Source organism: Sceloporus undulatus, chromosome 2, assembly GCF_019175285.1.
Source record: "Sceloporus undulatus isolate JIND9_A2432 ecotype Alabama chromosome 2, SceUnd_v1.1, whole genome shotgun sequence".
NCBI lineage: Eukaryota > Metazoa > Chordata > Lepidosauria > Squamata > Phrynosomatidae > Sceloporus > Sceloporus undulatus.
This window is the reverse complement of record NC_056523.1, coordinates 54,400,225-54,421,896: the sequence shown is the minus strand read 5'-3', so window position 1 is coordinate 54,421,896 and position 21,672 is coordinate 54,400,225. Positions and strand designations below refer to the sequence as shown.

The 21,672-nt window shown below is 39.7% G+C and overlaps 1 protein-coding gene across 1 annotated transcript in view; it reads right to left on the bottom strand.

Annotated features, from left to right (window-relative positions):
• Positions 1–21,672, bottom strand: part of ABTB1 (ankyrin repeat and BTB domain containing 1) — a 57,276-nt gene that overhangs the window by 27,074 nt on the left and 8,530 nt on the right. Inside the window, exons 2-7 of the mRNA XM_042447464.1 lie at positions 19,908–19,963; positions 16,150–16,294; positions 14,997–15,156; positions 12,418–12,463; positions 10,395–10,511; positions 3,456–3,571 (exon numbers count right to left, since the gene is read on the bottom strand). Coding sequence (XP_042303398.1) covers positions 3,456–3,571; positions 10,395–10,511; positions 12,418–12,463; positions 14,997–15,156; positions 16,150–16,294; positions 19,908–19,963 — 640 coding nt within the window. The remainder of the gene's footprint in view (positions 1–3,455; positions 3,572–10,394; positions 10,512–12,417; positions 12,464–14,996; positions 15,157–16,149; positions 16,295–19,907; positions 19,964–21,672) is intronic.

The following is a 21,672-nucleotide window of genomic DNA, read 5'->3' as shown; positions in this document are numbered from 1 at the left end:
AAGCTGTTCAACCGTGGAACACACTCCTTTGGAGTGTGGTGAATTCTTTTTTCGGAGGTTTTTAAACAGTAGCTAGATGGCCATGTGTTGGGAGTGCTTTGCTTGTGTATTCGTACATGGCAGAGGGTTGGACTGGATGGTCCTTGTGGTCTCTTCCAACTCTATGATTCTACACTATAAATTAAAAACAAATACTAAAAGGCTGAGAATTAAGATACTGGTCTATCCAGTTCACATGTAGTCATAGGATGAATGCATCAGGGGTAGCTTCACATGTTACTTTTGTGAAGCAAATGCACAGATGTTTTGATTTTCTGATGCATATCTTAACTACTAAAAATAGGAACTCTGGAACCTACTCATTGAGTACAGGTTTCAATTTCACCTGCATTTGAAAACATAGGAACCTGTAATTTTTTGTGAGCCTTCGACTTCACATAGATGTTTATCACACTATGCTCTTAAAGAGGTACTATTCCAGTGTGACTCCTCTAGCAGCCTCCTGTTGCATGCTGGGATTGGCGGTTTTAAGGAGCTGAACTTCTCTGCCTGAGAATTCTAAATACCCCTCCTTAAAACTGCCAATCCCAGCATGCAACAGGAGGCTGCTAGAGGAGTCACACTGGAATAGTACCTCTTTAAGAGCATAGTGTGATAAACATCATAGGAACCTGTCTTATATTAAGACAGACCACTCGTCTATACAGTCCAGTACTGTCAGCTCTAGTTCGTGATGGCTGTCCAGGGTTTCCTGAAGAACTTTTTCATAGCCCTATCTGAAGATTTCTATGAATACCTACTGGTTTAGCATCCAGTCTGATCCTGTTTAGCTTTCAAAATAAGACAAGACTGGGTGTTTCAAAGTTGGTAAAGATGTCTGGGAGAACAAATATCTTCCCATTACCAAATTCTCTTCTCAGTTACGAAAATGTGTGACAGAAAGCTGGAAATACAGTTGGCCCCCTGTGTCCAAAGATTATGCATCCAGGGATTTAACCATCCATAATTTGAAAGTATCAAAAAATCTCTTCAAAAAGCAAATCTTGATTTTGCCATTTCATATAAGGACAGCATTTTACTAAGCGATTGTATATAATGAGACCTGAGCATCCACACATTTTGAAATTCACAAGGCATCCTGGAGCCAAACCCCAGGAGAGGCCAAGAACTGTATAAGAGTTTTCATGAGTATATAATAATATTCTTATATACCGCTATTCCTTTTTCAAGATCATAGCGGTGTACACATTAAAAAACAGTATAAAAACAGCAAAAACAGCATTAAAACATCAAATAACAATCTAAAAATAGATAATAAAACATCAACTCATAGGGGGGAAAGCTTGACGGAAAAGGAAAGTTTTTAGCATCCTCTTAAATCCATCAAGGGATGAGGCTGTGCGGAGCTCATCGGGCAGGGTATTCCATAATCTGGGGGCTGAGATTGAAAATGCCCTCTGTGTTACACTATAATGTGCACTTGGAATAGACAAGAGATGTTTCCCACCCGACCTGAGAGTGCGGGGCAGATTGTATGGGGAGAGGCGGTCCTCCAAGTACCCTGGGCCCAAGCCATTTAGGGCTTTATAGGTAATAACCAACACCTTGTATTGCGCTCGGAAGCGAATGGGCAGCCAATGGAGGTCTTTCAATACAGGTGTTATATGACTGGCCCTGGAGCATCCAGTGACCAGTCTAGCAGCCATGTTCTGCACCAATTGCAGCTTCCGAGTTTGGTACCAGGGTTGCCCCATGTAGAGCGCGTTACAGAAGTCCAAACGAGAGGTTACCAGAGCATGCACCACGGTTTCAAGGTCAGCCCGGCCCAGGTAGGGACGCAGCTGGTGTATCAGCCAAAGCTGAAAACAGGTGCTCCTGACCGTTGCATCCACCTGAGATGTGAGGTGGAGCGACGAGTCCAGGAGCACCCCCAGGCTGCGAACAGAGTCCTTCACAGGGAGCGTGACCCCATTCAGGACAGGTGGAACAATTTCCTTCCCCGGACCAGGAGAACCTACCACCAGTACTTCCGTTTTCTCCGGATTCAAACTGAGTCTGTTTTCCCTCATCCAGCCCATTACTGACTCCAAGCAGGCATTTAGAGGAGAGATTCCCTCCTTAGTCACTGCATCAGTCGGAGACACAGAGAAGACTATTTGGGTGTCATCAGCGTACTGATAACACCGCGCCCCGTATCTCCGGATGATCTCTTCCAGCAGCTTCATGTAAATGTTGAATAGCATTTGTGTACTATACTGCAATATGCAAAGTGGCTTCGGAGAAAAGCAGGATATAAATCCTTGAAATCAATCAATCAATCAGTCAATCAATCCAATTTCACATGGATTAGAAGTTTGATATTCACACAACATACTCTTTTTATTTAGCTTTTCCAGAAAAAAAAAATCTAGAAGGACAATACAGCCTTTGCTACCACAAGAAAACGCCTTCTCCAAGAAAATTATCTGAGATGGTTATAGGGCCTAAATATCCCAAATGCACCAGATCCCCTCTGGGTAAGCAGGGTCAGCACTGGTAAGTACTTGGATGGGAGACCACGAATGAATATTAACTGCTACAGCCTATATTTCAAAGGAAAGAACTGGCAAAATCACCTCTTGAGTATTCCTTGCCTAAGAAAACTATGAAATTCATGGGGTTGACAGGCGACTTTTCATGGGAATTCAAGTGCTTTCTTATGAGAGGATTTAGGACCACCTTTTGCTCTTGAAACACTGAAATGTGCCTAGGTATCTTAATATCTACAATATAATTTGTTGTTTCATTTTAAAATGTTTTACACAGTTTTATCTTTTCAAAATGTAGTTTATTATTTTAATAGCTATCTATTTTAGCATTGTAATAATTTAATTCCTTTTTAATGCACTTCTTTTTATGTTTTTAATTGTATTGTTCTTTTAATATTGTGAAGCCGCTCTGAGGCTCTGAGTTCCAGTTCTAGGAAAAGACCAGGATACAAATATAATAATAATAATAATAATAATAATAATAATGCTTCTCCTTCCCCTGCTCACACCCATCAGCAATGTAAACTATAGGGAAATGAGGAAGTATGTGGGAATGTTATAACCAAACACAGAAAAGCAGATCATTCCAAACTAATTTCTTTCATGGGAACCATCTTTCCAGACCCTTTCACAGTATAGTAGTGTTAAGATATTCCCATGGAGGTCTACTGCAAGACAATCTCTTCCATAGGAACATGCATGCAGTTCAAAGAGTAGATCTAAGAGTGGATCAAATGTAAAAGGAGGGGGAAGTTAAGAAGAAATAATTTCTGGATTGTCATCCTTGCAGCATGGAAATGGGACTTCAAAAGCACCCAAAAGGCAACTGTGTGGCCCAAAGAAAACAGCCAAAGGGGAAGAATACAGAAGTGGAAGGATTCAGTAAGGAAAGGGGATGGCGTCAAGGAAAATTAATGCTTTCCTTACCCTGAGTTCAGCTGGCAGGGCACAGTCTGCTAACAGAGCCAGGTCTTCTTGTAGCCTTGAGTTACCTGTAGGCTCAATCGTCAGCACCTTCACACAGGTCCCTGGCTTGGAAGAGACTGGAAGAAGCAAAACAAAAACAAAATTCAAAAATTCTAATTACAGAAAAAACATGAATACTGTTTTATTATGCAAATTATTTGAGTGCAATCAAACATATCAATGCACTTTCAGCCCACACTAAGCAAGACATCTGTAAAGTAAACTGAAGCAGGGGAGGCCTAACCCAGATCCTTTTCATCTCTGTATAGATCTATTTCAGTCTGGCTTCAGGTCTAGTTATGAGACAGAGACAGTTCTGCTCACCAGTTAATGACCTTCCCTGGGAACTGGACAAGGGAACGTGTTCCTGTTGTTTCTGCTGGTTTTGATAACACCAACCATCGCATACTCCAGGGCAGCCTCATTGGGATGCAGCTTGGAATTACTGTTTTTTACTGTAGAATTATAGAGTTGGAAGACACCTCAAGGGCAATCCAGTCCAACCTTCTGCCATGCAGGAAAACACAAACAAAGCACTCCCAACAGATGGCCATCCAGCCTCTGTTTAAAAACCTCCAAAGGAGAATCCACCACACTCCTAGGTAGCATGTTCCACTGTTGAACAGATCTTACCATCAAGAAGTTCTTCCAAAAGTTTAGGTGGAATCTCTTTTCCTATAGTTTGATTTCATTGCTCTGTATCCTAGTCTCTGGAGAAGCAGAAACAAGTTTGCTCCATCCTCAATATGATACCCCTTCAAATATTTTAACATGGCTATCAGGTCACCTCTTAACTATCTTACCCAGGAGAAACATACCCAGCTCCCTAAGCAGCTCCTAAGTGGCTCCATTCTTTTCTAGATAGAAGAACCCCAAAGGTGGTGGTGCTAGGGGATTCCCAGGCCACTGGAGCCCCTCGTGGTTCAATTTTGTCTCACATACTATTTAATATACATTAAATCATTGGGAGAGGCTCTCCACGGTTTTGAGTTCAGATGTCACTAGTATGCTGTTGGCCCCCATCTCTTTTTCTCCTTTGCCCCTAATTTCAAGGAAGTTGTTTTTGTGTTAAAACACTGTTTGGCATCAGCAATGGATTACATGAATGCAAAAATATCTGCCTCCAGATAAAGCAGAGGTGCTCATGGTCAGCAAAAGGCATACTAGGAAATAAGGAATCACCATGTGCTGGCTGGGGTTACTCTTCCCTGAAGATGCAATTCATTCCAGTGTACTTCTAGATTCCACTGTGGAGACCAGGTTCCTGTGGTGGCCAAGAGTGCATTTGTACAGTTAAAGCCAGTGGAGTGTGTTCCACTAAGGGCTGTCCGACAGTGGAACAAACTCCCTCGGAGTGTAGTGGCATCTCCCTCCTTGGAAGTCTTTAAACAGAGGCTGGATGGCCATCTATCGGGGATGCTTTGATTTCCTGCATGGCAGGGGGTTGGACTGGATGGCCCTTGCGGTCTCTTCCAACTCTATTATTCTATGATTCTGTGTTCAGTTCTGGAAATCTCTGATCAGGCCACAGTGGCACACAGTTGCATCCTGTTTGAATAACTGTGATGTTTTTCATGAGGCTGTCTTTGAAGAATGCTTAGAAACTTTAGCATGCAAAAAGAGCTGCAAGCAGATTGTCTACTAGGCCTGTCTACAGGGATCACAGAACTTCCTTGTTGCAACAGCTCCATAGGCTGCTGTCCATTCCAAGCACAATTTAAAGTTCTGGTCACAACTGATAAAAGCCTATGAGGTTTGGGTCCAGACTATCTGAAGGACTGTATCTCATTAAACCAGCCTATCCAAGCTCCAAAATCTTTAGGGTAGGCTCTTCTTTTAGTCGCACCACATTCCCAGGCAAATTTGGGAGGAACACAGGAGAGGTTCTTCTTGGTGGCTGCTCCCAGGCTTTGTAACTTCCTCTTTACATTAGCTAGGATTGCTCCCTCCATGCTATCCTTCTATGGGCAAGTGAAAATTCTTTTGTTGTGAAATGCTTTTAGGAATTGACTGCAAGAATTTATTTATCTTTTAGCAGGCTTGTTTTAAAGGGTTTTAAATCTACAGCTTGTTTAACAATAACTTTTCATACATTTTAACTTATGTCTTCGTATGACTCAGTATTGGGGAAAAACAAGATATAAATGAAATATACCACAATCCCAGTTAAGACCTGTTATTTGCATTTTGGAAAAACTCCAATGAAAGATTTGCCACTCTCCCAATTCACACATTAGGTTAAATTTCCTTAATCTGGGCTGGGGCCTGAAAATTCCTCTCACCATAAAAACTACTAAATGCAATGACTGTGTGTATAACATTTACTTTGGTGATCAACAACCTTATAAGAAAGATCTCAATCGCTGAGGGGGTGGGGTGGAATGGTGAAGTCTTTCAGATGCTACTACACTTAAACTCCCAGTATCTTCCCTACGTTGGCTAGAGTTGCTGAGAATTGCAGTCCAAAATCTGGAGGGCTACGTGATTCCCAATGCTGCAATTAGTGAAGGCTATGCTTCCTATATGGAGGTTCTGATGGATAGAAAAATATACAAACAGGGGCCACAAGCAAGCTATAATTATTCAGCATAAATCTTGAGTTGGTAAGCCATTATTATTCCTCTTTCTCCTCCTCAGATCCTTATAACTGAGAGGAGTCAAACAAATCATAGCTAGTGAACATGAATCTTTGGGCAAGTTTGTTTATTTCTGATCTCTCTTGTATAGCATCCAAGGTTAGAAATGCTAGCACTACCTCAGAGAGGGGGAAAATCAATGAAAAAAATCCCAGTGTATCATGAGAGTTGCAATGTCCTAGTTTTAATTTTGCCTCAAACATCACTGGATAGCTTTCTACAAATCAGGCCCAAAACACACGGACCAAAAAGTGTGGCTTCTGACCACAGCGTTCAGTCTCCGTGGTCCCAGGATGAGTGGGCCAACCGGGACTGGAGCAGCCAGTTGGTCTCTTTTGGACTCATTCCCAGTACTGCAGAATGAGGATAAACTCACTGACTTACACCTAGGCTATACAGTTTACAGAAAAGATCCACCCGTGGTGCCCCAAATACTCATAAAGGAGAAAACAGAATGCGGGGGGAAGAGGCTGAGAATGCCCCAATCCCCAGCTCATGTAAATACAAGCAAAAACCAAAATCTTACATAGAGCCACTCACTCCCACCTCCATCAGAACACATCAAAGTAGGGCAAATAGTTTAGGATTATGTGGGCCACGTTTAAGTTCTAAGGAACCAAATGCTTGGGCTTAAAGATTGCTTTGCTATGTAAATGGATCCAATGAAGCCACAGAAATAATGTCAGGAGAGATTAGGCAATAACTTGGTATAGCGCTACTGTGTGAACACTGCCTACATATTTACAAACCAGTTCCACAACCATGAGTGTTGTTTTCATTGAAAACTAAGATTCTTTGGCTTCTACCAGATGAACTGTAGCCAATTCTACTTGCAGAAGAGATTCATTTCAGTACAAATTTCAAGGGTACCTAAAGAAGAGCAGTGTAGACTGAGGGTTATATTCAGCAGTTGTATTATGGATTACACTACGCATATACATGTTACCCTTGCTGTATAGAGATGCCAGAATAACCAGTATAGTGAAATAATCTGTTGAGCTCAATACTAAATCATTAACAAGAGATATGAATTTATGGTGTAGCACTAGTTTTACTTATGATTGTTGCACTGGGCTAGCTCCCTGTCTCCCATCCTTATAACCCTATTTTACCAGCTTTCTGCCACATGGTCTTTATTTCAGGAAGCAATGTTTATCCTTGGGATTAACACACATAAAGCAGATTTAAAAGACAAGGGGAAGGGACTCTTCTCTTCAGTATAAAATGTTTGTTGCTTGTGAGGTTTTTTAACCAACAGACACAATAAAGCAGTAATCACTGTGGCTATTAAGAAAACTTGGTTAGTCTACAAAGTAGAGTCATAAGAAAGTATTCCTGTGCCGATTAACAAGTTAATACTGTGTCAAAAACAAAGCTAGTCTGGCAAGCATAACTCAAGTGAGTTTTGAACTGAGCTCTCCACCAATCTCAAGTGACTCACATCACCAAGAGATGTCAGTGTTCATGACATTTTACAGATTATCACATGTGACTCTCATCTTACCACATCACTAGTAGTGGGCAAAAGAAGACTGCTACAGTACAATACAATTTTCTCTCAAAGCAATCAGCTCAATCAGACATGCCTCAAATGGTAGCAAGTCCTGCTTACAGAGCTACTACAATTACTAGGGGACAAAGAAACTAGTGTGTGTGTGTGTGTGTGTGTGTGTGTGTGTGTGTGTGTACATCTTACAGTGATGCTGTTTGATATCTACCACAGTCTAACTGCAAATCACCATTAAAAAGATGCACCATTGTCATTAGCAGATAGGGAAATTATACCTTTTGCCTCTTGAAACTTTGTTCCAGAATATGCTAAACTGGAGGTGGGGCAGTCAGCTGAATTTGCTGACACTATTTCTTCCCAATCCTTCCTTGGCAAGAGGGAACACTACCTTCTTAATATGGTCCCTGAAAGTAGGAAGGAGCTTCCATCTGGGTTATGCTGTTGCAGAAAACACAGGCAGAATAGATTTTATGGCATGAAAGCATCTACACAATCTTGTGATGTATATTATGTTGCAAACAGTGCATTCTCTCTGCATTTCTATTTATTTCATGCCAAAAACATTCTTCTATCATCAGTTAGGTACCAGTAGTTCTCAAGGTATTACAGCAGAGGCAGAGAACGTGTGGCCCTCCACAACTCCCATCATCCCTTAACAGTAGCTATGGTGGTAAAAACTGATAATGACTGCAGTTCCTCACCCTTACATTAAGAGAACAACTAGCCAGTTATTCTGAAGAAAACAAAGTACACATAGACACAAATAAATGTTTCCAGTCATAAATACAGGCAAGTCCACTTGATGCAGGACATACGCCTGGATGAGCAGAAAAGCTTGGCAAGCCATTTATCTTGCTTGCACATCTTCTGTCTTCATAAGATAGTGCTAAACATGACTTCTATAACAGACACATGGAGACTGTAGCTTCTTGCATTTGACCACATATTTAATTTTTCAAGAATGAGGGGAGCATTTGAAAGAGACAACCAAAGGGCTCAAGGCTCTTTAGGATGGGGGGGGGAGCATTTAAAGACACAATAAAAGAAGCTCGGCAGGAAATGTATATCCCAGATTATGCAAGGTTCACATGAATCTATGGGGATTCTAGCATCCTCAACAAGGAGAGTGAAGGATTTTTTTTAAAAAAAACTTAGCTAAAAAACTTAGTGAATGCTTAGCTTAAAGGAAGATAACATGGTGCTTTAAAGATATTAATCAAGAAACTGATTACAAAACCACACCCTGGTGCCATCTGATATGGCATGAGAAAAGTTAAATGTAAGAGTACTGCAAGCACTTCAGTTAACAATTACAGTCCCATAAGGGTGTTGTTGGCACATGCATAGTATACCCACTTACAATGGAGGCTGAATTAGGAGTCCTGGTGGTGCAGTGGTTAAATGCCTGTACTGCAGCCACTCACTCACAAACCATAAGGTTGTGAATTCAAAAGGGCTCAAGCTCAACTCAGGTTTGCATCCTTCCGAGGTCACTAAAATGAGTACCCAGATTGTTGGGGGCAATTAGCTTAAACTCTGTAAACCGCTTAGGGAGTGCTTAAGTACATTGACAAGCGGTATAGAAATGTACTTGCTATTGCTATAATTTGTAATGAACAGATATTTCAATTGTTCAGAATAGGTAACAAGCCAACTTATCCCTCATCAGTGGAAAGGCATTTTGAAAGTTTGAAGAAGTTATCTATGATTGATCTACACAAGTGCTGACAGCAACAGACATAGCCTCAATTACCCTCACTTTGTCCACCTCCTGGCTAGACTACTGAAATGCCCTTTACATGAGCCTGCCTCTGAAGAATATCTAGGAGCTACAATTAGTCCAAAATGTAGCAGCAATATAATTCTGATCCTTAGTTGGTATTTGGTTCTGGATCCAATTCAAAATGCTGCTTTTGAGCTTTAAAGGACTAAATGAACTAAGCTGAGATTATTTTAAGAACTATCTTCTTTTGTAAAATAGCCTGTGCAGGCATTAAACTTAGCCTTATGGTACCTGGTCTAAAACATTTACTGTGTGAACACAAAAATATCTTTTTCTGTTTGAGTGCCATGGCTGTGGAATACTATTATACTGCCAGTACCAGCAAAAAGAGCCAGCTTCAGGGTGGTGTGGGACCGCATGCTGCACTTCCCGACTCTGCCTCTAAACTGACATCACACCACCCACCTGACCAGACAGCAGGCTGCCTTGGGACTTTCCTGTGGTGCAGTGATTAGACGCCACATGCCACAGAACTGCAGAAGAGTCGCTGGTGCGGCAAAAGAGGTATCTTTTTTCCATCCCAAAATGGAGCAGCATTTTGCTGCTTCTTTTTGGGCTGGAAAAATGCCAGATTGGGACCACAGAGTGCAGTTGCCACGGCCCAATCTGATGCTCAAAGGGGCAGCCAGAAGCTGCTCCTTCGGGGAGGTCTGCTTCGCCCCATAGTTAAGACTCATCAGGCCCACGCTTTCATTCTTTTTGCTGTGAAAAAGAGGAATCAAAAGGGACTTCAGAGCTTCATGCAGCTCACTCCAGCTTCACATGAATATGAAAAAGTAGCCATTGTTTTTACTTTACTGCTCAAGCTAACATATATATAAATATAAACATAAGTATAGGAGTGACAGTAACATTATTTCTATTGGGCTTGGGGTGCAGCTGGGAGCTGAGGTTCTCCAGTCCCAAGGGGGATCAATGTAGTAGCCCAAACCCTGGGGTGTAAAGAACAGCAGCGTGATTGAGAGACTTACCAAATTCATAGACCTTTTTACACTTGGTTTCCAAGTCTTCAATGAGATCCTGGAGCCGACATTGCTTAGCCAATCTTTTGCAGTCACTCACATATTCAACATCTATGTCTAATCGGCCTGGCAAAGAGAAATAGAACAAAAACAAATGATTCTTTCAATCAGTATCTTTTTTTGTCACTGCTGTTGTTATTCAGCAAGGTATAACCCTTCCTTACAAACTGAAGTTCCAAATGTTAGCTCCAGTAACACACTGTGGCTTGAGGAAATACTACATTTATGTTTTCCAAAACCAACCATGTATAGTTAGTAGAGTAAGAACTCACTCTTACAAAAATGTTCAAAGGCAAGGCCTGAAAAAAAAAATTGTTTCATCATTTGGATGTTTCCATCTTTCGTTGTTTTACAATAAAAAAAAAATTAATCCACAATGAGTGAACTGGCTATATATCAATATTCTAACAAAACATGTCCATATATAAAAATGTCCAGAAGGATGCCATGTCCAGTTTAATTTGTTAAATCTATTTCTTTTAAAAACAGAATGACCAAACCAAAATCTCTTCTAGACGCTTAACCCAATGTACCTATCTGTCAAAAGCATGTGTACAGGTATGTGTTACTTTTTTTTTTACATTTCGTAGTATTTTAAGACTAAAGTATTAAAATCATGTTTCACAGAAGAAAGGGGAGAATGACAAGTTCATATGGGATTTAAGTGTACTGCATAACCAAAATCTTTTGGCCAGTATCTGGTGAATGTTGCAGGCAGGTCCCTAAAACATACACTATACAGCTTCAAGCTTTATTCTTAGCTAGAGATGTTACAACCCTTAATATAAGTATATTCCATATAGCACCTCCAAAAGCACTGAGGTAGGAAAGAATATCTGTCTGTTCAGGAAATGACATATTGTTATTCAAATGCTTCAATAAAAGGACTAATCCAACAACAAAGTACTATGGTGGAGGAAAGTGTCTGGATTCTCTATAACTGACTGAAAGTAACTATTGGTATTTTTTATTAAAATATTTATGTTCTCTATCATGAGATCCAAGGGTGATGCACAAATAAAATCAATTTAAGAAGATCAAAACAATTTAAAGCAATAAACATAATTTAAATAGATTAAACTATATTAAACAATTCAGAAAGTTAAAAACAGATTGAAAAGGTTACAACAATTCAAAACCACACAGAGATAATGTGTAAGGTCCCAGAGACTTTCATAAATAGCCATGTTTTTCCTGGCATTGAAATGAAATCAGCCCTAACATCACAATTGGAGTGCCACAGCCAAGAAAGTCCTTTCCCATGTCCTCCCATACTATATAGACCCCGCTACTGAAACTCACAGCAGGATTCCCTCCACCCCAAACCCAACAAACTTCAGTCTTTGAGATGCTCCCTCAATCATCAAGGTTCTTGGCCCATAAAGGATTGAAGTACACTTTTAGACTATTTTAAATTGATCTTTTAGAAGAACCCTTAGAAACTTGGGGTAAGTCTCAGTAAAGCACTGAAGAATGATCAGCGGTTGAAACATCCTGTACAGCTCCATACCTCTGCTTCAAGGCTATTATTTCATTTCACCTGCCTACTCTTTATACCTAAAAGACTCCATCAGCTTAGTCTTCATCTGAGAAACCAGCACATTTTGAGCAGAAAATTATGTGGGGTACATAGGTTTATGGATTTTCGAAAACATAGCAGCGTTAGTCTGTTTCAGTGTAAAAATAAAAGAAGTAACAGGAGAAAGTTTTCTAATGGCACCTTCAAGACTAAATGATGTATCATAAATTCCTGTGAATTTAAATCAGTTCAGGACACTTAAGGAATTGGATTTTAATCCACAACATGTCACACTAAAATAAATGAATCGGGTTGTCTTCAATGTACAACAAGACGTCCCCCTTCCCACTTATTTCCTTAACTTTTACATACGTACAGATTTGTTTCAAATGAGGACAAACTCAAGTGCAGCAACTATAGCTATAATACATCACAGCACATGACCAGATTTACCTGTATAGAGGTACTGCAGAAGGGAGCCAAAGGCAGCTGGGTTGATCTACATAAGGAATGAAACTGGTTATTTACAGAGGTTGTACCATGCCATTGCTTGAAACAAACACTAATATTACTGAGGTAACCTAAATGGTAAAGAGGGCTTAGAACAAGGATAGGATCCTATGGATCTCTCTGTGTTTCTGAACTCCAATTCCAATCAGCATTTGCCAGTTTGGACAACGAGGTTCCCTATCTATTATGTCTTGTAGATTCTATGGTAATGTTAGCCTGGGAGCAGTGAGCTGTATTAGTCTCACTGTCTTCTTCAAAAAGTTAAAAACAAGACTATGTTTTAGAGATGCCGAAGCTGGTTTGCTGACTGTGTAGTATTCATGCAGCAAGATAAGATGGTAGAATGCAGTACTCCCCTTCAGACATAGGTAAAGGAATCACATTTTGAGTACCCAAATATGGAAAAAAAAATCTGCAAAAACATCAGCTTAGAAGTAAGGAGGGTAGCCTAGAGCATACCCCCAATAGAGGATTGTTTACTTCAAGGAATTTGGTTAAGTTTTTAAAAAAACAATGTCAGGGAACATTTCAAATGTCACCCTCACCTGCAGTCTCAAGTGGTACACTTCAGGATTATATGAACCACATTATTTTGCTACATGTATAGAACAGGTCCTGGATTTGACATCTGTAACTTTAAGCAAGCATGGGTTAAAACAGCATTCTACACTGGAACAAAATTTTGTAGAGATTTCCATTTTCAATACATTGTCCTTTGTAAAATGTGCAACAATATGTATTTATTTAGAAAGAAGGGCACTATTTAGAAAGACTGAATACCATGGAAGAGAACTGATAAAACAGGTAATTTGCTTTGTACATCCTATTTATTGGATTGTTATTTCTACAATTCAATATGAAGAGCTTTTCCCAACTGGCTTTGATATGTATCTTGCACTTAATTTATACCTACAGTACTCCAACCTCAATACAGATGAAAACAGTGATGTTCTGTAATTTATTCTAGCAATTGTGCACTACATTAATTTCAAAACCAAAAGTATGAGAGGGAAGATTGTGTTGATATATGCAGAATGTTTAAATTACTATTAATTTTAATTGTTGAATGAACCTCCCTGTACAATGACAGTGTATCGCTGATAAAAACATAATGGGTAATAATCGGGAGATTTAAAATGAGAAATGGTCATACAGAAGCAATGACAGGTAGACTATTACAAAAAGGATTCTAAACCTTTGGAACAATAAAACAAGATGACTCTTGTGTTTTTCTGCAGCTAAATATTAATTGCCACAATTGCTCTTTCCATAATCTGCATATTATTTAATACAATCCCAAACCATTTCTTTGTTTTCCCTTCCAAACAGATTTACATTCATTTTTCATTCATTTTAAAAACTTCATATTACGTATTTAAATTATCCAAGTTTTCACAAGACAAGACATAGCAAAACACATAGAAAGATAGTTCAGTGCATGGTAAATAAAGATCTCCACTCATAAAGCACCCGACAAATTCACCACCTCAGTCTGACAAAGGAAACCAGACAGTCTCTTATGAGACCTTAAAAAGAATGAAGCCCACCACCTTTTTTATTTTTGTGAAATGAAAGCTACAAATGAAATTTTGCATTCTAACAAACAACAAAACATATTTTGTTTTCACCCTTAGTCCAGCCACATATGCCAGTATGTGTAATTCATGAAAGGCATTTTCCTGAACACTATGGATGCACATACAATATACAGTGCAGACATGTAGTACATATAAGACAAAGCCATACAGATGGCTGTTGAAAGGGAGATACAACATTTAAAAACAAAAATAAAATATATATTGTGTATGCATGCATGTTTGAACATGCATACATACACTTATATAACAGCTGTCTTTGGAATTATCAACTATGAAGACTACTCTTGAATTCTATATGGACACTGTTTGATGTTTCTCTTAAACAGATTTTTTGGTGAGTCTATGAAAACATTCCTGTAGGAAGCAAAACTATTTTTATTTTTGTAAGTGCCTTAGCAATTTTAGAGAAGAGCATTAAAAAAAACCCCACAATGGTCCATTGTTAAAAGAACCAAAGGCTCTCAAGTACACATGAGCTCCTTATGCTATTCAATTAGGACTTTAAAAAAAAACAGTACTGGCTTTAAGGAATGAGAGCTGTCAAAAAGAATCTACTCTTGTACTAATTTTTGATTCCACTTCATGGAAGTATACAAATATACAATCATGTTTGCCAAATCTGTATATTTTTGTTTAAGATTAGCTTAACATTAGAGCCCAAAGCTAATCAGATATGCTGAACCAATTTTCAGCACTTTCTGGTTCTGCCTTCAACTTGTATGACAAGGTAAGATTGTAAATGGGGACAAGAGGGCAGGCAGAGCCAAAATATTACCAAATGTGTTGTTAGCATAGGCTTTTCTGAAATTACACTGCTCCTCCACTTTATTGCACAACCTCTGGGCCTTCCAACTCATGGTTAATGATAGATACAAATGCACCACCTGACACACCCTGGAAAAAACAAAGTGTGGATTTTCTCACCAGTGGATGCTTCAGTGCAATGACATTCTTTCCTTTCCACTTGGTCTCAAACATTTCTGCAAAATATGCACTTCGAGCACCAAGTATGCAGCGATGAGCACAGAAAGACTTCCCATGGACAATAAAGACAATGTCACTCTGATAGCCCTGTTCCAGAAGCCTGCAATGAAAGTGGGGGGGGGGGGGGAGATGTCAGAGAAATTCGGAAAAACTGGAACGAAAGGATCCACATGCTGGGCAGATTCAATACTTGGAAGCATTTTGTTCATCAAAAGCAAAAAAGGCTGTGCAGTCCTAAAATACTAGTAATATTGAATGTATGTGAGACACAGAGAATGAACATGCACATGCCCATGCATGTAGATGTATACATAATAGCTTCCACTTGTGATGTGGCTCATAGGTTTCATCTTATGTATGGGAAACTTCAACATGGCATCTATTGGTACCAACATAACTGCCAACAGCTCCTTTGACACCTTTCTGTCCACTTTTAAAGTTAGAAGACAAATATTACTTAAACAGAACACAAAATCCTTTATAACTAACATAAAGAATCAAAACCTGCAAGCATACTGAGTCAATACAGTCATAATATAGTTTAGGAAGACTGTAATGCTGGCATCCACTGTACTTTAAGAGGACATTCTTGAAGTGGTGTTTCATTATTAAAAAAAGGTCTGCTCCTTAGTGCATACCACAGTGTGTCTCTGGTATGGAAAGAAAGCACTTGAAATAATGACCTTAAAACACGGGCAGGGCAATATGGAAGGAGGTGCATGCATGTCCCAAACTCTTTATGAAGTGTCATCACTTTGAATTGGTTTCAGAAGCAGGAAGACAGACAGATGGACAGACAAAATATTGTGATACACCACCTTCAATCCCATGCTGGGAGAAAGGTGGAATATAAATTAAATAAATAGTCCAAAACTGAAGCAATTTGATTCAGTTAAACAATTAAAATTCTGCCAGCCAAGTTCTGTACTACCTGAAGCTTCTGAGCTGTCTCCCAGGGCAGGCTCATGTATAATGTGTTACAGTAAAACCAAGAAGTCACTCTTCTCAAGTTCAGGCATGGCAGATCAATGGAAACAGGAGAAAGCATGCCAATACATAGCAACCCTTCTGCTGACAGCAGGATACATCTCACCGTTGAAGGAAGACGTCATAGTAGTCTCTTTTCATGCATTTTGCTGTGATCTGCTTGTACTCTTTCAGCACCCGCCGGATAGTATCACTCAGGGCTCCATATAAACAGCGCTCCCCATCAAAAGTGTTTGCTTCACATTTTGCACCTATAAAGTTAACAATTATGTATTTAGCTATGAAACCTTATTATAAGTATCATTGGCGTGGTACATACCGCCCAAAAATAGCGTACCAGCACCGAGGCTAGGGTTAGGGAGCGCATGGCAACCGCATAGTCCCTAACTCTAGTACGTGCGGGCAGTGTAACAATGGCGGCACCCTGTGTACATGGGCGCCACCATTGTTACGTAAGCGCTGCACGGTACTTACATAACGAGTGCGCCACTGGCGCACTTGTTACGCCACCCCTGCGGCTCAAAAAGAACCCTTTTTTCCGGGTTCTTTTTCCTCCTGAGGGAAGCCGTGCGGTTTGGAGGCTGCAGCTTCCCTCCGGAGGAAATTAGGCTGCTGGCAGACCGCCCTTTTCAGGCAGTCTGTCCCGCACTATATAGAAACTTACAGATTTGAAGGAGGAGTATGCATGTGCCAAGCTCTTCTCTCACTGAACCCAGGGTCACTGGAGTTGAATGGCAGGAGATTTGGGACAGAAAAAGGGAATGATTTCTTCACATAACACATAATTAAATTATGGAATTTGCCACCATAAAATGGAATTATGGCTACTAAATTGAACAGCTTTTAAAATGTTTTGGATAAATTCATAGACAATATTGCTATCAGGGGATAGTCTGGAAGGATATATATTCCCTCCAGTACCAGAGGCAGTACGCTTCTTTATATCAATTGCTGGGAAGCACAATATGAAAGCTGCTGTTGTGCTCATGTCCTGTTCGGGGGCTTCCCAGAAGCATGAGTCTGATCACAAGGGAAACAGGATGCTGCACTAAACAAGTCTATGGTTTGATCCAGCATGGTTTTGATTATGTTCATACTTTTAAAAAACTAAAAGTAACAGATGATATTTTACCTCAGAAGGAAAACCAAAATGCTCTACCACCTTGCCAAAACACAAAACAAAAACAAAGGTCCAGTACAAACAAATAAAGGTTTCACTGCAAGCATTCACACGTTCTTCAGGTTCAAAGCAGAGTTAATGAAATAAAATTAAACCTTACCTATAAGGTAAAGTTTCTTTCTTTGCTGTCTTGCTATAAATGCAAGGTTGATCAATTAACAAAAAAATGCTGTGTGGATGGGACATGAACTTCAGTTAACCACACAGTATTTTACTGCTATATTCATAAAGAAAGGGTGTGTGAACTTATCAAACACACAGAAAAACAGAGGGGGGGGAATATCTGAAACACTATGATAGGGAAAGGTTACACTCTTTGGTCCATTAGAAATACTACCAAAAGCATGTCCCTTGTGGTAGATCAGAGGATACCAGAGACTTGGAAAGAGATGGATCTGTGTTAGGAATGTATTATACAAAATTGTCCAAGTTCAACACAGTTTTTAATTCAAAGACATAGCCGTGTTAGTCTGGAAAATCAGAATGCAAATTGATCTTGCTGAGACTAACTGAAAGGAAGAAGTTGGCAGCCTGAACTTTTAGAGACTTGAGCCTACATAGGCTATCAACTTCTGTCTTTCATTTAGTCTTGAAGTTGCTGCAAGATCCCTTTGCATACATACTTTTTAATAGCTGCATTGGCAAGAGAACCTCCATTTCTAAGAGGGTCAAGATGCAGTGACGTTCCCAGTAAAACACCTGTCTTGTGTGATACATGGAGGACAAAGCACAGCTCTTCTGGTCTCAAGTTATAGCTTCCTTGATTACACTGTGTCCTTGGGATAATTATTCAGTTAAGCATTACATAAGGCAACAATCAACTATTGTAAAGAGGCTTCTGTGTTTGAATGACTAACAGTTGTGCTCACTGCCAGGGTAAGATTTTGACTCCTTATCACAGGAAGAACTACAGAGAGTAAATCCACTACAACTGTCTCCTGATAACAAATTGTAAAAAAAAAATTGCTTATTTTTCTGAATGCAACCATTATATTCTTCGCACATATTAAATATTAAAATTAAACACTGATAAACTTGAGTGATGTCAGGGAGAAGGGTTCACAAAGCTTTTCCAGTCCACATTTACATTTTTGCCTTTTCAGCAAAGTCCCTAAGAGTATACCAATATTATATAACTGAAAATACATATAGCAACAACATCCAATGATTTTTTGTGGGTTTTTCGGGCTATGTGGACATGTTCTAGAAGATTTTCTTTCTGACGTTTCACCACCATCTTCAGAGAATGCTTGCCTGGAAAAAGTGGGTCTATATATACTGTGTGAGCCTGGGAATGCAGGAGTGATTTGCATGTATATTGTTCTGTGCTGATGGCAGGCCTCAGGCTGGGAGGCTAATGCAAAGGAGGATTAAAGTCTGCTTTGACTTCACAAACATCCAATGAAATTGTCATTTCCAGATCACAACACAAAAAAGCAGTTGATATGCTAAAAAGCACCAAATAATTTGACTATAGTTGCTCCTGAAACAATACCCAGTCAAATTAAAACTAGAAAACCTGCCATTTAAAAAAAAATCCACAGAGATAGTAATGTTTCTAACATTGTCTGTCACACTGTGGTTATGTACACTTGTAAAAAGATCCATATTTCATATATGCTACTATTGTAATCCTGCTGCAAACAACTTCTTCCTCTTTGAGGTATTTATGTTTGTTTTATTACCAGTTAATTACACTGATTCGGACCATTGGTTCACCTGGTCCAATACTGCCAACTCTAAATGAAAACAGCTCTCAAACACTTTGCTCTCTTTACACTGAAAGCCCTATTCCTTTCCAGTGGTCTCCCATGCAAACATAACCATGCTTCACTCTGCAAAGCTTCTGAAATCAAATGAGGCTAGATGTGTTTGGTGTATGGTGAGATTCCTGATGACATGATGTCAGCAGATAACATATTAGAGACATTAAAAGACCAGAAAAGTATTGTATGAACTTAGCTTGGGTTTACAGTCTAGAAATGTTTTGCATGAAATGAGCTGGTGGGGAAATGGACAAATAAGAACTACATCTGTCCTGCCTCTTTGCTCTTAGCCCTGCTTACTACTACCCAAGGGTGTCACATGTACCAACAATGAATCTTGAATTACATTTGCTGCCTTTAAAAAAAACACCTGAAAAACAATTTGACACTTATTTATGGCAAAAAGATACTAAAGAAGGTTGGATAAAAATAGCAGTAATTACTGCTGGCCAAGGTCTAATTCCAAAAAGCTAGTACTATAACTCTTATGACCTAATTCTCCATTAAGGCCACTGTTACAAAGGAAAAAGTCTTTCTTGCAAGAAAAATATGTTAAGTTATCAGACCAGCATTGTTATTTCCTCTGATATAGTTTCACAGAGATAGGCGACTGTATTTTGCACAATCTCCCCACGAATAAGAGTACAGTGGTGCCTCGGGTTACGAAATTAATTCGTTCTGCCATTCCTTTCGTAACCCAAAAATTTCGTAACCCGAAAAGGCTTTCCGTTAGCACTGGAAAGCCTATAGCTGCACTTTGCAGCATTTGAATTTCGCGCCGAAATGAATTTCGTAACCCGAAAAATATTTCGTAACCCGAAACAGTTTTTGCCAATCCAACTTTTTCGTATCCCGGAAATTTCGTAACCTGATCATTTCGTATCCCGAGGCACCACTGTATCTACTGACTTCTCTTACCGCTGGCCAGAAGGTACCGTACAAGTTCTTCATGTCCACAGAGACAAGCATAGTATCTGTTGAGAAAAGTAAGAAGACCAGAAAAATACAATTAAAAATGAAAATGTTACTGAATTATTAATGTTCTCAGGAGTCCACCCACAATACCAACTTGACAATGTAATGAACATTCTAGAATTGTGTAAAATAAACTTTACAAAATTTGGATTCTGTACCTTTATAGATGTTAAGGGCCAGACAAATATTGGAAGAGGAGGTGCATGGCACCATCTTTGCCAAGACCTTCAACTTTCAACTGTCACAACTTTTTCGTGACAAGGGAATGGGGTTTGTTCACAGATTCCTTTTCTAAGGGGCTAGAAAGCATCCTAAGGCATTCACTTCTGTAATATTCAAGCAGAAAAGAATGTTTGACAGGTATCCAAGTCAGACACCTGGCAAAATTCTTTCAAACTGCTCTGTCACACACATATGGGCTCATTTTCAGGTATGCTTCCAGATAATTTATTATGGAATTACCATGGTTCATTAGTTTACTTTTCAGAGGAGGCAGGTTGGGAGGTCAACATGACATCAGGGAGCCAGTATGGTATAATGGTCAGAGCACTGGACCATGACTTTGGAGAACAGGGTTTGAATCCCTGCTTGGTCATGAAAATCCATTAGGTAGCCTTGGTCAAGTCACACTCTCTCAGAATCAGAGAAAGGCAATGGCAAACCTCCTCTGAACAAATACAGTGGTACCCCGGGTTACGAATTTAATTCGTTCCGCAGCGCCGTTCGTAACCCGAAAGATTTCGCAACCCGAAAAAGCCATAGCTGCTAGCGCTGGAAAGCCGCGATTTCGTGCGAAAAAGCGCCGAAAAGCACCAAAAAATTTTTCGTAAGCCGAAAAAAAAAACGTAACCCGGAACAGTTTTTTCCTATCTAATTTTTTCGTATCCCGGAAATTTCGTAACGCGGTCATTTCGTATCCCAGGGTACCACTGTATTGCCAAGAAAGCCCCATGATATAGTGTCGCCGTAAGTCAGAAATGACTTGAAAGCACAGAACTACACAACAGCATGATATCATCCACTTTCCTGATCAAAGTAAAGCTTTCTCCACTGAGATTAAGAAAGACAGAAACAATACTGGAAGAACACACGAGGATTACATTTTTTTTCTCAGTGGAGAAAGCTCAATTTGAGCAGGAAAATGCAATCCCACCAATGTAGATACCCTAAGCGCCATATACCGGTCTGTTTTTAAAAGGTGTTGTTGTTAACTGCCTTCGACTCAGTCTCAACCCTATGGATGAGACATCTCCAAAATTCTCTGTCCTCCATTGCTCTGCTTAATTCCTTCAAATCCATACCCATGACCTCCTTAATAGAGTCCATCTATCTAGCATGCGGCCTTCCTCTCTTTCTACTTCCCTCCACCTTTCCTAGCATTATTGTGTTTCCTAATGAGTCCTCTCTTCTCATGATGTGTCCAAAGTACAACAGCCTCAGTTGTGTCATCTTGGCTTCCAGGGAGATTCCCAGCTTGATCAGCTCTAGGACCCATTTGTTTGTCTTTGTGGGTATCCATGGGATCCTCAACACTCTTCTCCAGCAAAAATCTCAAATGAATTGATTTTCCAGCTCACACATCCATACATGGTAATAAGGAATACAATGGCTTGTATGATTCTAACTTTTGTGCTCAGTTGTATATCTTTACATTTTAAAAACTTTTCTAGTTCTTTCATAGCTGCTCTCCCCATTCTTAATCTTCTGA